Below are 13,469 nucleotides of genomic sequence, written 5' to 3'. Positions count from 1 at the left end.
TCAACGTGCCCATCAACGGCTCTACGTCACAGTTCATGCTTCCAGAAGCCAAGAAGGAGCAACTATGGCTACCATCATGGCATCCCAGACAGAAAGTTTCAATGAGGTCTAATACCTGTGACCAGTGCAACAAAATTATGATTAGATGACATTTTTCCCGATGAACTATATATCGAGTATTTTTCCCTCTGAGTTCCAGAGGTACATTTAACAATTGTAAACATTGGTTTTTATTTTGACTTTGTTCCCGCATGGACCCTTAAAGTTTTTATTGCTAGGCAAGATTGTGTTCATGTTTGTTTTCCCTTAATGAAAACACAAATGTGTGGCAGACATCGATTACCTGACAGCAATTGTGTTTACTTGGTATGATGTGATAGCAGTGATTTTGACGACTATCCCATGTGAGAAACAAGGTGGCCTCTTGAAGTAAAAGTCTTTTACATTTAATGTGATGTTGATGTACAATGTACTGATAATGTCATTAGGTACAGTAGGGGGTTTTTTTGGGGGAGGGGGATGGGGCTTGAGGAGAGGTCTCATCATTTGTCAGAAAAAGAGGCGTCTTGATGGATTACGCACCTTTTCTAATCCTGAAGTTAATGTCCCTGAGACGGGGACCAGTCGAGTGAGTGGGCCCTTGAGTGGAACACTAGATTTTAGAGATCCATTCAACAATCTCTCAGACCGCTCTGCTTCATTTATCATTCTAATGTGATTAATCTGATTTGGTTGTTTACTCTGTATTCTTGCATGATGTTAGCAGAGACACAAAAGGTAGACGTGACAATGCGTAAACACGCTTCAGCAAGTCGACAGAGTGGGACTACTGATAGTAGCTTTTTAAATGCATGTCGGCATCTGACCTGAAAAGATCAGGTATCCATGTACCAGCTGTTTGCCTTATATGTATTGGTATGTCTGTGCACATGTTCCTATGGTTTCATTAATGCAAGTGTGTGCATACCAGTAGTGTTTCCATACTCTTCCGTACTCATGCAGGGAGTTTTGGCTTTCATATTGCGCTCAACGATCACCTCCACAAGAATCTGGCTAGTCTGGCTAGTCAATGTCTAGTCTGTCTGGTGCTGCTGCTAGTTGGGCAACAAAGCAGCTCAATGGACCTCATTAGGACCAAAGACACAAAATGAGCTTGGATTGTCACTTCTGTGAGTAGCCCTACTTCTAAACCTTGCTCATCCTAAGAGTATAGTAGTAGACCCGAGGGTCAAGTCAACTGTGAGCTTATAGCTTATTAGTGGCATTTGTGGAGCACAGTCTCATAATTTACAGTTTGTCTTGCAACGGTAAGAGTCATTAAAAAATGAATGAAACCAAATGTACATTAACAAGAAGAGGTAACAGGTTTTTTCTTCTTTTTTTTTGCTTTCCTGCTCACAGCACTTTTGCCCGATGACAGAGTGCACAGGCCCCGTTCATCACTGAAAGCTGCAAATTATACAATTTGCTTGTATTGCACTTAAGTTATGTCTACCTAGGTGTATCTCGAACTTTTTCTTTTACAAAGGTCACACACATCTAGAGTGAAAATTGATCACATTGGCCACAAATAGTTGTGCCCTTGGTGGAATTTGTTACTGCAGTTTTTTTCTATCGCTGAAACAAGAGCTTTCAGGATTATACAATTCCACGCTCAGAGGCTTGCAGACCTCTGATCACTTTCCTGACAGAACATTTTTCTCAACTTCAAAGCTCGGCATGGCACTGCTTATCCCAGTCGGCAGTGTGGCAGCAAAGCACGAGTTTAGCATTGAGAGTAGAATCAAAATAGCCATGAAAGGTTAAAAAGCAGATACAAATCCAAATGACGTTCGCCTCTTTGGCCTGAGATTCATGCTGGGTGCATGCAAAATGACGACTAGAGATGGACATTTGATCTTGAGACAAAATGAACAATCATTGAAATACACGGCGTAAAATATACTGTACATTATGCATATTACTGTTCAGAGATCATCCTCTTTCACTTTACAGAAGATTTAACAGAATTTTCAAAGAAAAATTAGCACTAATGATCATTTCAAAGTAACATTTAAAGCAGCAAAGTGCGATGGTCAAACATGTAGTATAACCCACATTTTCAATGTTGAAAAAAAATAAAAAAACAGCTTACCTCTAGAGTTGGTAGCCATGTCCGCCACTTTCTGAAAAGCATCTAAAAAGGCCACAGCTGCCAGAATTGTTGTCCTGAAATGATGTTGATATATAACAATACATGAATTCACAATAAGAATTCTCTTAAGGTCAAGTTTCAGATAAAACTGCTTCTCACCGGAGTTGAGAATGCAGTTTTGTAGCCTTGGCACTGAAGTCTTCCCACACGGGGTAAGAGCTCTAAGAGAAGACAGAACAAGAAAAAAAAAAGGCAATCAAACATAATATTCGTAAACATCATATCTGTTTAAACTTGTTACGTGACTACAGCTGCTCACTTTCACACTGGTTGAAGTGCATTCAAATAGGGTTGTGACAGTGCAAACAGTCATGGGCTTCCTACCCTGAGGCAGTAAATAGGTCAAGGAACTTAAACATCCTCTTCTTTTTTCATTGCTGTGAGCTGCTTTTTAAATAGCTCATCTATTCTGTAAGCAAGATACCCAGAACTGCTTCTATCATTATGTACCCCGATGCACGTCTTTTAAGAAATCTGCAGTGGATTTAGCCCAGGTTAATCAGTTATTGCCTTGAGCTAAAAGAACAGAAGCTAAACATGAAACACATTCAAGGCCGGATCCCCCTGAGGGAAGGGGGAAGCCAAGTCCGAAAGATTCACTTTTTACTGACAGGCCACAACATCTAATGAGAGCCAAAACATAAAATATTCTGCCGTTAAAAGATCACAAGAATGGCAAAAGTGCAGCTCAAGAACTCTGCCAAAGCTGAACTGTTACAAGGGAACTCATTTGTGGTGGGCCACATACTGTATGTATTCGTTTGCCCATCTGTTTTAGGAGTTAACATGTTGCTTCCTGGTTGTGCAGAGGATGGTGTACAACTGCACATTTTTTAGGTCCGTGGGAGAGAAAATAGGCTCCATCATGACTTAAATGGCAACGGAAAAAAAAATCCACCTCAAATCCACCTCACTCCAGTCCTGCTGTGTGGAGTTTGCATGTTTTTCCCATGCCGCCGTGGGTTCTCTCCGGTTTTCAGCTTTTGAAAACGAGCAGGCAACATTACAAAAAAGCTCTGAGCTGGCAGTGAATAAATAAATGTTACTATTTCGATTTGCTCAAAGATGACCAAACTGCTCGTTGCATGCTTTCCACATACAATTAAGCTGCGCACTTGAAAAAGTTTATTTTCTTATTTGTTTGTCATAAATGTACTGAGAAATATGAATTATAATAATAATATTTTAATATTAATTTTTAATTTGGTCAATAGTTTTTCACATAATATTTAGGTACTGCAGTTTCTTTTGAAATGACAATGTATCTGGTTCTACATTTCATGTTTTTGGTTTCATCTTATTGTATACAATAAAAGTGATAGAATTTATGCTAGCTTCGAAGAATAGCAGTTATACGCATGTTTTGTTTTTGAAAAAAGGCATGTTCCTTAAGAAATCAAAAGTTGATAAATGGAAAAAAAGACAGTTTCCCTTTGTTCTTCTGTCTTGCAAAACAGGCTGAAATTGTATGATGATTCTTTGCACATCTATCGATTGCAAGAAGTCATTTTTGATTGAATCAAATTGAAATTAATATCAGTGACAACACGAGTAATAAAAAAACAGGTAACAATGAGTCAGAGAGTAAAGAGCAAAAATGAAATGCTGTGGAAGATCCAGAAGAGGAACAAAACAGACATGATGAAGAGAAACATACAAACACGCAACGTAAAAAACAGACTTTATATCAGTGGTTGTAATATGAAGAAGATGTTGACGGATGCTACATACTGTATAAGTTCATTCTATAGTGTCTATACTATAAATTTTACTGTGACATTTGTTAATATTTGTTTTTGGTCTTTGCTCATGTTTTGTAAATGCAGTTTGAACCTTAGACTTTCTCTGTCCTTTTTACTGCGCAATTTTGGCATGCCAAACATTTCTGTTGGGAACCATTGTTTTTAAGTTTTGCAAAAATGAATTGAAGGGATTTAAGAAGAGTTGGGCAAATTTTTGCCTCATCTTGACCAAGATAACCGTTTTTCATCTTGTTTTTCTTCACTGCAAGTACAATGGTATACCTTTGGTTTAGGAGTGCCACAACTTTTTTTGAGGGTTTTTTTTTTTTTTTTTGGTTTGTGCTAGAAGCCAAAATTTGAGTTATGAATAAAAACCAAATGCACTACCACTTGAGTGAAGTGAGAAAAATATGGAGCTATGAAAATGCAGTCATGTCATTACCGGTTTGTCATGGCTGTCATCTTATGACAAAACAAAATGGATATTTATGCTGAATTTAATAGTTTTCTATTAAATTACACTCAACTGCAACACTGCAACACCTATGGGTACCTAATGTCGATTCAGTGATCATGTTGATCAAGCCTCCCTTTTGCTTTTAATCACTTGACAGTAACTCTTGCATTCATTTTAGAGCATAATTTGTCACAAAAGTCAAACAACATACTTTGCCTAGTAAAATGATTCAAGCGCTAACGATCTACATGGCCCCATCCCATCATGCAGTCTTCTCTGCATATGACTCTCTAACAGGTGTCTAATTAGCTTGTCGGGCTTGCAGTCACTCCTCAAGGAAGGGTATGATGCCAAGACAGCTGAAGGATGCGACAAAGGGCAAATGCACATGCATACAGACAACCCAGGTGGAGGATGTCACGTCTCTTTTCATTCATAGCCACAATATGAGGATGATGCAGATGTCATCCTTTGAGGTTGTACACCGCAACTAGTTAAACATCATTTAAGGTTATATATTTTTCTTAAAAATTAAGTCTTGAGACTTAAGTAACACAAAAACCTTTATGTTAACTGATCACCATTCCAAGACGTATTCCAGATCGCCTTGGGTGCGCAGACGGACGGATGGAATATATGAAGTGTGATGATGAGAAAAGTGGTCTGTCAGAACTGAGTTGCTTCGACTTAAAGGCCTAGAAATACCAATCAGACTTTGGAAGCCGGTATGATATGTTTAGAAAACACCGTTGTTACGTCAGAGTCAATGGGAGGGCATTTTCAGCATAATGTTGTGACATTTGATCACTCTTCTTGGCTGTTGGCTACGGAATCAGCGCGCAGGGCAAAAACTGGTGACTGGCAAGGATAAACAGTTAGGGAAAGCCTTGACAATTTTGTACATTGTCACAGTCTGTATTTCAATGTTCAATATATGCCTGGACAAAAGAGGGAGATGATTTGTCACTATGGTGGAAGATAGACAGGAATTCTCTGATGTTACCATAAAGGGTATGGCAACAAAATAAAGAGACACACAACGGGAAGGCATGGGGACGCAACTGGATATACCGGCTTGGATTGATGTCAGCATTGCACGATATCGTGTCAAGCGCATGAGGGTTTGCTTCACCTAGAAGTTCATCGTGAGTGAAAAAGCCCTTGTAAAGAGTTTTCCGGTTGGCTTTTTCTAAAAATGAGAAATTGTGATTACAACCGCCAATGTCATGGACGGATATTACTTCCCAGGCATGCGCAGAAATTACTTAATAGTCAGTGCCGCTGTCTGTCCGTGTGGCGGTGTAATTTACATATTTTTTTCCAGAGACAAGCAGGTCATGCTGATGCCACAGGGGATAGGCATTGGTCACATTTGGCCAACGTTGGGTCGGTGTATCGGTCTATATAGATCTTATATCCATCCTATCCTATCCAAGATCTTAAGGCCTATTAAGAGGGTCCATGGTATAGGTGAGGAGTTGGGTGACTGTTTTTCTTCACATGAAATCCCTTTTTCCAGAGCTTCAAATATTTGTTGACCAATCATTTTACATTACTTCAACCCACAACATAACTTTCCACTCCCTGTGCTTCCATTCCCCTTATAACGGCAGTTACATAATCAGCAAGTGCGACTAGAATTTGGATTTGCCTGTGTGTGTACAGACAACTGTGAATTTTGTGTGTGCTTTTCGTGCAGTAGCGCTACTCGCTAGACAGTAACGTTAATCAGTCTTATGTACACAATTGAGATCACCACAGGAAACTGTGGGGTCTGTGCAACCCCTGGGGGCAAAGCTGGTCTGGCAGGCTTGTATTGGCCAGCCAAGCGGCAGGAATGAGGTCAGATCCCTGTCTAGGACAGTGGACACGGACTGTGCTGACTAAGGACTTCAGCCTCATTCATCTGCCTTTACAATACTTTTTTTTTTTTTACTGAGCCTGTGTCTCTGTGCAACCAACACAAAAGGAAATGCATGAAATGAAACCCGCGACTGTCATTGGGTGAGAGCTAATTTGGTTGGAGCTTGACAGAGGGTCCATAAATAGTCGGACCAGGCACCACGCCGTTGCCAACAAGCGATCAATAACAAGTCGGCTCGATGCTAGACATAGTACTTGCAAAGCTCTTGTAAACATAAAATAAGACAAGCGACAGCAACCCTTTCGGGAGGGTCGTCTGTCTCTCAGGCCTAATGAACGTGTTCGCACTTTCCATCTGTTGTCGTGAACAACCAAAGACCACCCGGGTTCAACTTCCTTCACTTGAGACCTCCTCCCCCAACACACAACAAACACATGCTTGAATCTGGGTCGGACATAATGGGATGCAAACATTTGCAGCTTTGGAAACTATTTCACTTGAGTGTGTAGTCTAAACAATAGGCATGTCAAATCAATTCCACCAGAGTGCACATTATGTAATATTTTGAGCTGCTTTTTGTATAGAGGGTTGTTATATTATTAAAAACATTCATCCCGGTCTGACATTTTAATCTGGTAAAAATGTACGAGCTGGGATGAAAGAGGACTAAGGTCAACCACGAGAATATTTTTATTGGGGCAAAAAAAAATCCTATTAGTCATAATTAGTGACATTTCCTTTTATTGAACTTGTTTATGCGTGTTATTAAACCCCAATGTAAATCCATGATCAACCGAGTTTTCTTTTAAATGAACGCAAAAACAAACAGCTAAATTTTGTGTTTAATAAAGGCCAGGCATGTTTACTTACCCACCCACAGTAAGCATGAGACCTTTAATAGAGGTACGATAATCAAAGTAGAACATATTTTGGCAAAGGTCAGTCATTTGTAATATACTGTATAATAAACACTCTAAAGAAGTAAACGTTCATGATTGATAGTACACACAGTGTGTTTTAAAATAATATGGAGCCTATCAGGTAGTACTTGCTGAAGATGTTTGAAACTAACATGGGTGAAACCTGCAGCACATTATGCAAATAACACAAAGGAAAACATGTTTCATCTCCCACTCTGTCCTGCAGGGCTGTTTGCAAGTGAAGTGGAGGAGGGGGTTGAGTACAGACACAAAGGCAGTAAAATTATTTCTGATCACAAACTGTGCAGCAACAAGAAGATCATAGACTAGTTGAATGTTTCCTTTTACCTTCATGTCGTTGACGATAGCCTGGAACAATCCGCCCAGCGCCCCGCACTCCTTCTCCACAGACTCCATGCTCTCAGAAATTCAAATTAAAAACCACAATAGACAGCCTTCTCAATCATCAGACACCTTTGTTGCACGCATCCGACTTAGACGTCCTCTCGCCGGGCAAAGAGCGGACGCAAAACCTCCGATCAGCCGCCGTTGGTGCTCCGTTCGATGGCCCCGGGCTAGGCTTCGGTCAGGCGCACGGGATTGGATGGAGACGGACGAGGTCCAGGAGGCGCGTCCTCCGTCGGCGAGGAGAGCTAGAACCGGGAAACGTGGAGGGCACATGCACAGTGGCTCCACATGATCTCACGCACACTCAAAAAATAAGAGAGCTCAGTGGTCCTGGGAAGAGGGCAGGAGGTGCTGGAGGCGCGGGTTCGAGAAGCGGGTGCGCGCACTGTTGTTAGCTGGAGCAGCAGATGTCGTGGAGCCTCCAGTAACACGATCCATGGGAATGGAAAGGGGGGCGGGTCGAGGGTTTTTTCGGGTTTAGAGAGAAGGTGGAGCGAACAAGGAGAGATACCCCTCCTCTCTCCCTATACCCTTCACCCTATGCAAACAAAAAGTGAAGCTGCGTGTTCCTATTGGACAGCTAACAGAGATGTAAAGCAGGATTTCCCCTGTGTGTACGCGCGCACGCGTGCGCGAATGAGCCTGTATTTAAATGCGCTCGTGTTAATGAGGGTCTTTTTGTTTTCAGGAAATATGTGGGCCATGATGATCGCCTCTTGACATCGGATTAGCTCACATTTGAAAAACAAAGGACATGTTTAAAAGAATGACACTAGCCATAATAGAGGAGGCGACTGAAATTTGAGTGTGCACGGATGGATGGATGGACGGACTGTGACTGACGAAGGTTTTAGAAATATACTCAATGTGTGTACTTCAAGGTGCCACTATATTTGCGTAGTATGACAATAACACACAATTAGACACAATATGATGATGTTCTATTCAACGCGATTGAAAACTAAATTTCCTTTTTTTGTAGGTTAAACCCGGAGACCTGAAGCAAGGGGATTTATTAATCGATAACAATATGATATTAGCAATTGGCTTTCTTTTTAAATAATAAAACGGTTTTTATTTCTTAAGTTCATACTGTGTATGGCAGCAAACAGCATTTTTTTTGTCTAGAAGCAAAGCTAAATTGTTTAAAGAATTATTGAAATAATAATAAAAATACTGTATGATCTCCTGTAATGCTTCCGATCTAGAAAAAGGGAGATTGCAAACGATACATACATTTAAATTTTAGTTCTATGACGATATGTAAATGGCACATAAAATTGCATAAATTCATCAATAAAATGGTATGCTATAGCCTCCTACCCAGAGGAGACAAGTATTATTTTATCTATCAAACATATACTGACTGCTTTTAGTTCCTGTAAAAAGCAGTGTTAAATATGAAAAATAATCTCAACAGGTTTGTATAATTTCAGACAAGGGCACTTGCACAATACATTGTGATCAGGAAACCATTAAAATGGTTAAGGTACTTTGAGGGGAGACTTAGAGAGTTTCATTCTTTTTTCTCTTTTTTTGTTTTAGTTTAATTTGTTTTCCACTGGTATTAATTGATTGACACTGTGCCCGTGCAAAAAGGGTTTAGTGCGGTACCTTTAGGAGGTCACCACGCTAAATTCCTGATTAAGACCAGGTTCACATAAAAGGATTTGTTCACATTTAAAAAAAAAAAAAAAAAAAAAAAATTCATTTTGGGCAGACCTAAATCAGTAACCCCAAAAAATCTGTCATATTACTGTTTTGGTTTTGTTTTAGGTTTGTTTGTTTTGCTCTCGCCACCACCGTAAAACTCTCACATTTATACATATGTAATCGTTCAAAAACCCAGAAGTGGTGGAGGGTTGTAAAATTTTGACATGGGCAAGAAAAAAATTGCATCGTAAAACACTTTTTTGGGCATTTGGCAAAGCAGCTTTTATGCAAGAAAAAAAAAAAGAAAAAACGTTTTTTTTTTAAATTTATGACTTCTTTATGACTTCTTCCACCTATATCTCTCCTGGGTGATTCTTTGATTGATTGGCTACATTCCATTTACGTCACAGTCCACCAAGTCAAATAGCTAAAGCATAGTCCATTTACTCCAAAAACATGAAGGTTTTTCGTAAAAAAAAGAAAATGTAATAATAATAATAATAATAATAATAATAATAATAAAAACACTCAATATTTGGGATAGTCTTGTTTTGGACATTATTATTTGGGAAAAATCCCATTTTTTTACACACTTGACACATGAAGTCCATTTGAAAAGATAGTATTATAAGGCATAAGCATGTGGGGTGAAAGCGCAAACGCCAGACAATAATAGCCCAATTATCTTAGTGTGTGTATTCAGTCTACCTTCCTGTCAATTACTCAACTTCCACACACAATCTCTCATCAGTATGGCTTCATCTACTGTACTGTGTAAACGTTTCCCGTAGGAAGAAATAGCCACAGTCCACGGTGAACAAAATTTAACATTGACTATATTTCAGATACTATTTCTGATAGCACAGGCCTCTTCATAACAATTTGTTTTTCTTTTTTGGATGTTTCAGTAACGTTTTGCTAAGAAAATTATGTAAACAGTTATTACATGAAACAGTTATTAGTTGTAGACCCATACCAGAGAAAAATGCAACTTGTTTCAGGTTATTTATGGGGGAATCCAATCCTCTGCTATGTATAATCAAAGCAGGACCAAACAAGTGAAGAACGCGTGATGTCTGTAACAGTAGAACAGAAATTAACACAAGCACAAAGAGAACATTTTTTTTTTCATTCTTTTCACTGTTAACAAGTGTGGATACGATTCATTTCCATACTATGCAAGCATATGAACTACTGTCTGTAGGGTGATAATAATAATTGACCCCCCCCCCCCCCCCTGCATTTATGTACCCCCTTAGGTCAACTTATTTGGCAAGAACATTTCTCTCAAGAAGATTAATATCCATCCATCCATTTTCTAGAGCCATTTACCCTCACAAGGATCGCAGGCTTGCTGGAGACTTTGGGCAATAGGCAGGTGACACCCTGAACTGGTTGCCAGCCAATGGCAAGGCACACAAGATGAACAACCATTCACACACCCAATCACACCTAAGGACAATTTCGTGTTTCCGATACATCTGCCCTGCATGTTTTTGAAGTGTGGGAGGAACTGGAGTACCCAGGGAGAACCCACGTGAGTTTGGGGAGAGCATGCAAACTTGACACGGGAAGGCCGGAACGAGGTGGATTTGAACTCTGGTCCCTGAACTGTGAGGCGGATGTGCTAACCACTGTTTCACCAAGCCACCTAGCTTTGAAACCATTTATGCTTATCTATCAATGTATCAGGGTCTATTGGTGAATACATTTACTAACGCTTTAGTGAGCACACTTTCTTCCAATAGTCTAAACAGGCTAAAATGGTTTTCTATTTTTAAGTCCTAAATAGGCAAAAATGTTCAGGATTTTAGAAACATATAAGCAATAGTTGCTGGGGACAATTTCAGCCATTATGCCTGTTTAGACTATTGGTCAAAATCGGCTGCTGTGCCCATTAAAGGGTTAAAATATATGCAGTTTGACTGGTCCATAGTAGGAGATTTTGGAAATTTTGCTGGCCACGTGGATGGACATGTTAGAAGTGTGATCCAAACGCTGGCACCTCAGGGAAAAAGGAGGCCTAAAATGGAAAAAAAAAAAAAAAAAATCCCAGATGCTGACATTCTTCATCACCACCATCATCACCACCCCAACCTTCCCTGGAAAAACAGCATGTTCTGTTCTTTGCCATCCCACTGATACATGTGCAAATTTGCAAGTGCTTCCATAATTTAGCAAATGGCTTCTGTTTCGTCTCACTCTCACGTTAAGTCTATCCAACTGAAAGTAATCATATACCTCAAATACATCAGGCTCGTGGAACTCGTGGATTTTTGAGGGGCTTATGTAACAGATTTTGGAGACGCTGACATCGACAGTGCTGTTTTGAAAAGAATTCACATTTCATCCTATTCAAGAAGGAAAATGGAGTGCAATCTGCCAGTTTCTTGTGCTGTTGATTGTTTTTGCAATGTGAGCAACCAAGGCTGGTATATTGTAGCCTAATGTTATGTAAGGTTACAAGGTAGCGGTATTAAAGCCAACGCCTGTTTAGTTTCCTTGTCTCACATGCTGTTGCACAAGGAAAAACGTTGCACACCCCCTCTGGATGGCATTTAAGGGTATTAACCGTTCCCAGCAAAGTTGGCCTTGTCGAGAAGTGTCTCCTTTCAATGCCAGAAGAGAAACACAGAGCTCCTGATATACAATGACCTCTACCCTTGAAGCAAGGTCCGTCCCATGATTTAGCGCGAGCCCTTGTCTAGTCTGGTTTATCTTCCCAAGTGAGGGATCAAATCCAAGAAACCTCTGTTAAAGTCAACACTGAGGTCACCAGGTCTTGCTGCCACTTGACCATAAAATCAATCAGGATTTATTCTCCTCATAGTTCACGTCATATCCACTTAGTGTACGTGTGTTTGTGTGTGTGTGTTTGTGTAACCTGCAGCTGGAGGTGAACTGTTCAAGCCTGTGGGTTTAATTTATTGTAGACGCCTTATCACTTCTCATCATAAAGGAATACGGAACAATAAATAAATGCATGCATACATACATACATACCTAAATAGTCTGATGTATTTCTTACAGTTTATTATTATTTGTTCAAGATATCGTAACTCATTAAGTATTTTAATGAGGTGTCTGAGGAAAGACTCATACAGTATAAACTCGTGACTCCCGGCAAAATGGTCTGCATGTGTCAAAAATATAAATAAATAAAAGTGAGTAGTTCAAATGCTTTAATTCAATACTTAATTCCCTTTAAAATGATATATAATAATCTGAAGTCTCGTCACAAACCACAACAAATGGCAAATAATTTTAAGCACAAAATTCATTCATCAAACTCTGCATGAAGATAATATGACTTTATTAAAGACACACACACACACACACACATAACTAGCAATAACAAAACATTAAAGTAATTTAAAAAGAAAAAAAACAAGAAATTGATGATGACAAATAACCATGTTTTTTTTTTTCCAATTTCATCTGTTGGGGGCGGGGCAAATGTCCTCAACTTCTAAAGACTTAATATTTTGGATGATGCCCTTACTTTTTACTGGAACTTACCTTGCAGTGGCCTTACAATACTTCCTAAAAGTTTGAGGTCAATATATTTTTCCGAAGGGACTGGTCGCAATGGATTTCTGAAAGATGTGCCAACATTTTGGGAATTCAACCAAGCAGCATTCAAATTGGTGTAACTGTCAGTTTTTTGTAGGTGCCTGTGTATTTATATGGCGTTATATTTGTGCCACAATTACGCACGCGTGGAAAAAATTTTGAGTGTTGAAAATAAAACTGAGCGAGCGAAAACAGATTTTGAGCGCAGAAAAAAAGTTTTTGAAAAGAAGTTTCTCGCTCAAAATTCCTTTTTGCTCGCTCGCAATAGCATTCTCGTTCGCGATACTCCTCCCTCCCTCGCTCAACATCGCGTTTGCTCAACATTGAGCTCTCACTCATTCGAGTCGTCCTCCGCGCTCGCTCAGTTCTGCTCACGCATTACGTTTGTGCCACAAAACCAGCCAATCAGAGCTTGTAAAAGCACATTGATTGACAGCTTTGTATCCAATGAGATTGCTTGTTGTGTTCACCCGGAACGAGCAAACGAGAGTGCGTCACATCGACGTGGGTGGAAGGGGTGGGCTAATATTATTAAAGTACAAAAACTAACAGGGTATTTCTGTCAAATGATACAATACAGTAATAATAATAATATTAAAAGTAAAACCCTTCTCCAGCCCAAGTCCATGTTGACGCACTCTAGTTTGCCCTTTTCAGG

The 13,469-nt window shown here is 39.7% G+C and overlaps 1 protein-coding gene across 4 annotated transcripts in view; it reads right to left on the bottom strand.

Moving 5' to 3' along the window:
* mtss1la (MTSS I-BAR domain containing 2a) overlaps nt 1–8,086 on the bottom strand; it is a 28,173-nt gene extending 20,087 nt beyond the window's left edge. The window contains exons 1-3 of one of the 4 annotated variants that reach the window (XM_088417408.1): nt 7,526–8,086; nt 2,294–2,355; nt 2,135–2,208 (exon numbers count right to left, since the gene is read on the bottom strand). In XM_088417408.1, coding sequence (XP_088273534.1) covers nt 2,135–2,208; nt 2,294–2,355; nt 7,526–7,594 — 205 coding nt within the window. In that variant the 5' untranslated portion in view covers nt 7,595–8,086. The remainder of the gene's footprint in view (nt 1–2,134; nt 2,209–2,293; nt 2,356–7,525) is intronic. The other 3 variants (XM_088417409.1, XM_088417412.1, XM_088417413.1) reach the window with 3 other exon arrangements.
* Between the last annotated feature and the right edge of the window lie 5,383 nt (nt 8,087–13,469).

This window comes from Hippichthys cyanospilos, chromosome 6 (genome assembly GCF_059441005.1).
Source record: "Hippichthys cyanospilos isolate Australia breed blue-spotted pipefish chromosome 6, RoL_Hcya_1.0, whole genome shotgun sequence".
NCBI lineage: Eukaryota > Metazoa > Chordata > Actinopteri > Syngnathiformes > Syngnathidae > Hippichthys > Hippichthys cyanospilos.
The sequence above is the reverse complement of the archived record's forward strand: the minus strand, read 5'-3'. Positions and strand labels throughout refer to the sequence as shown.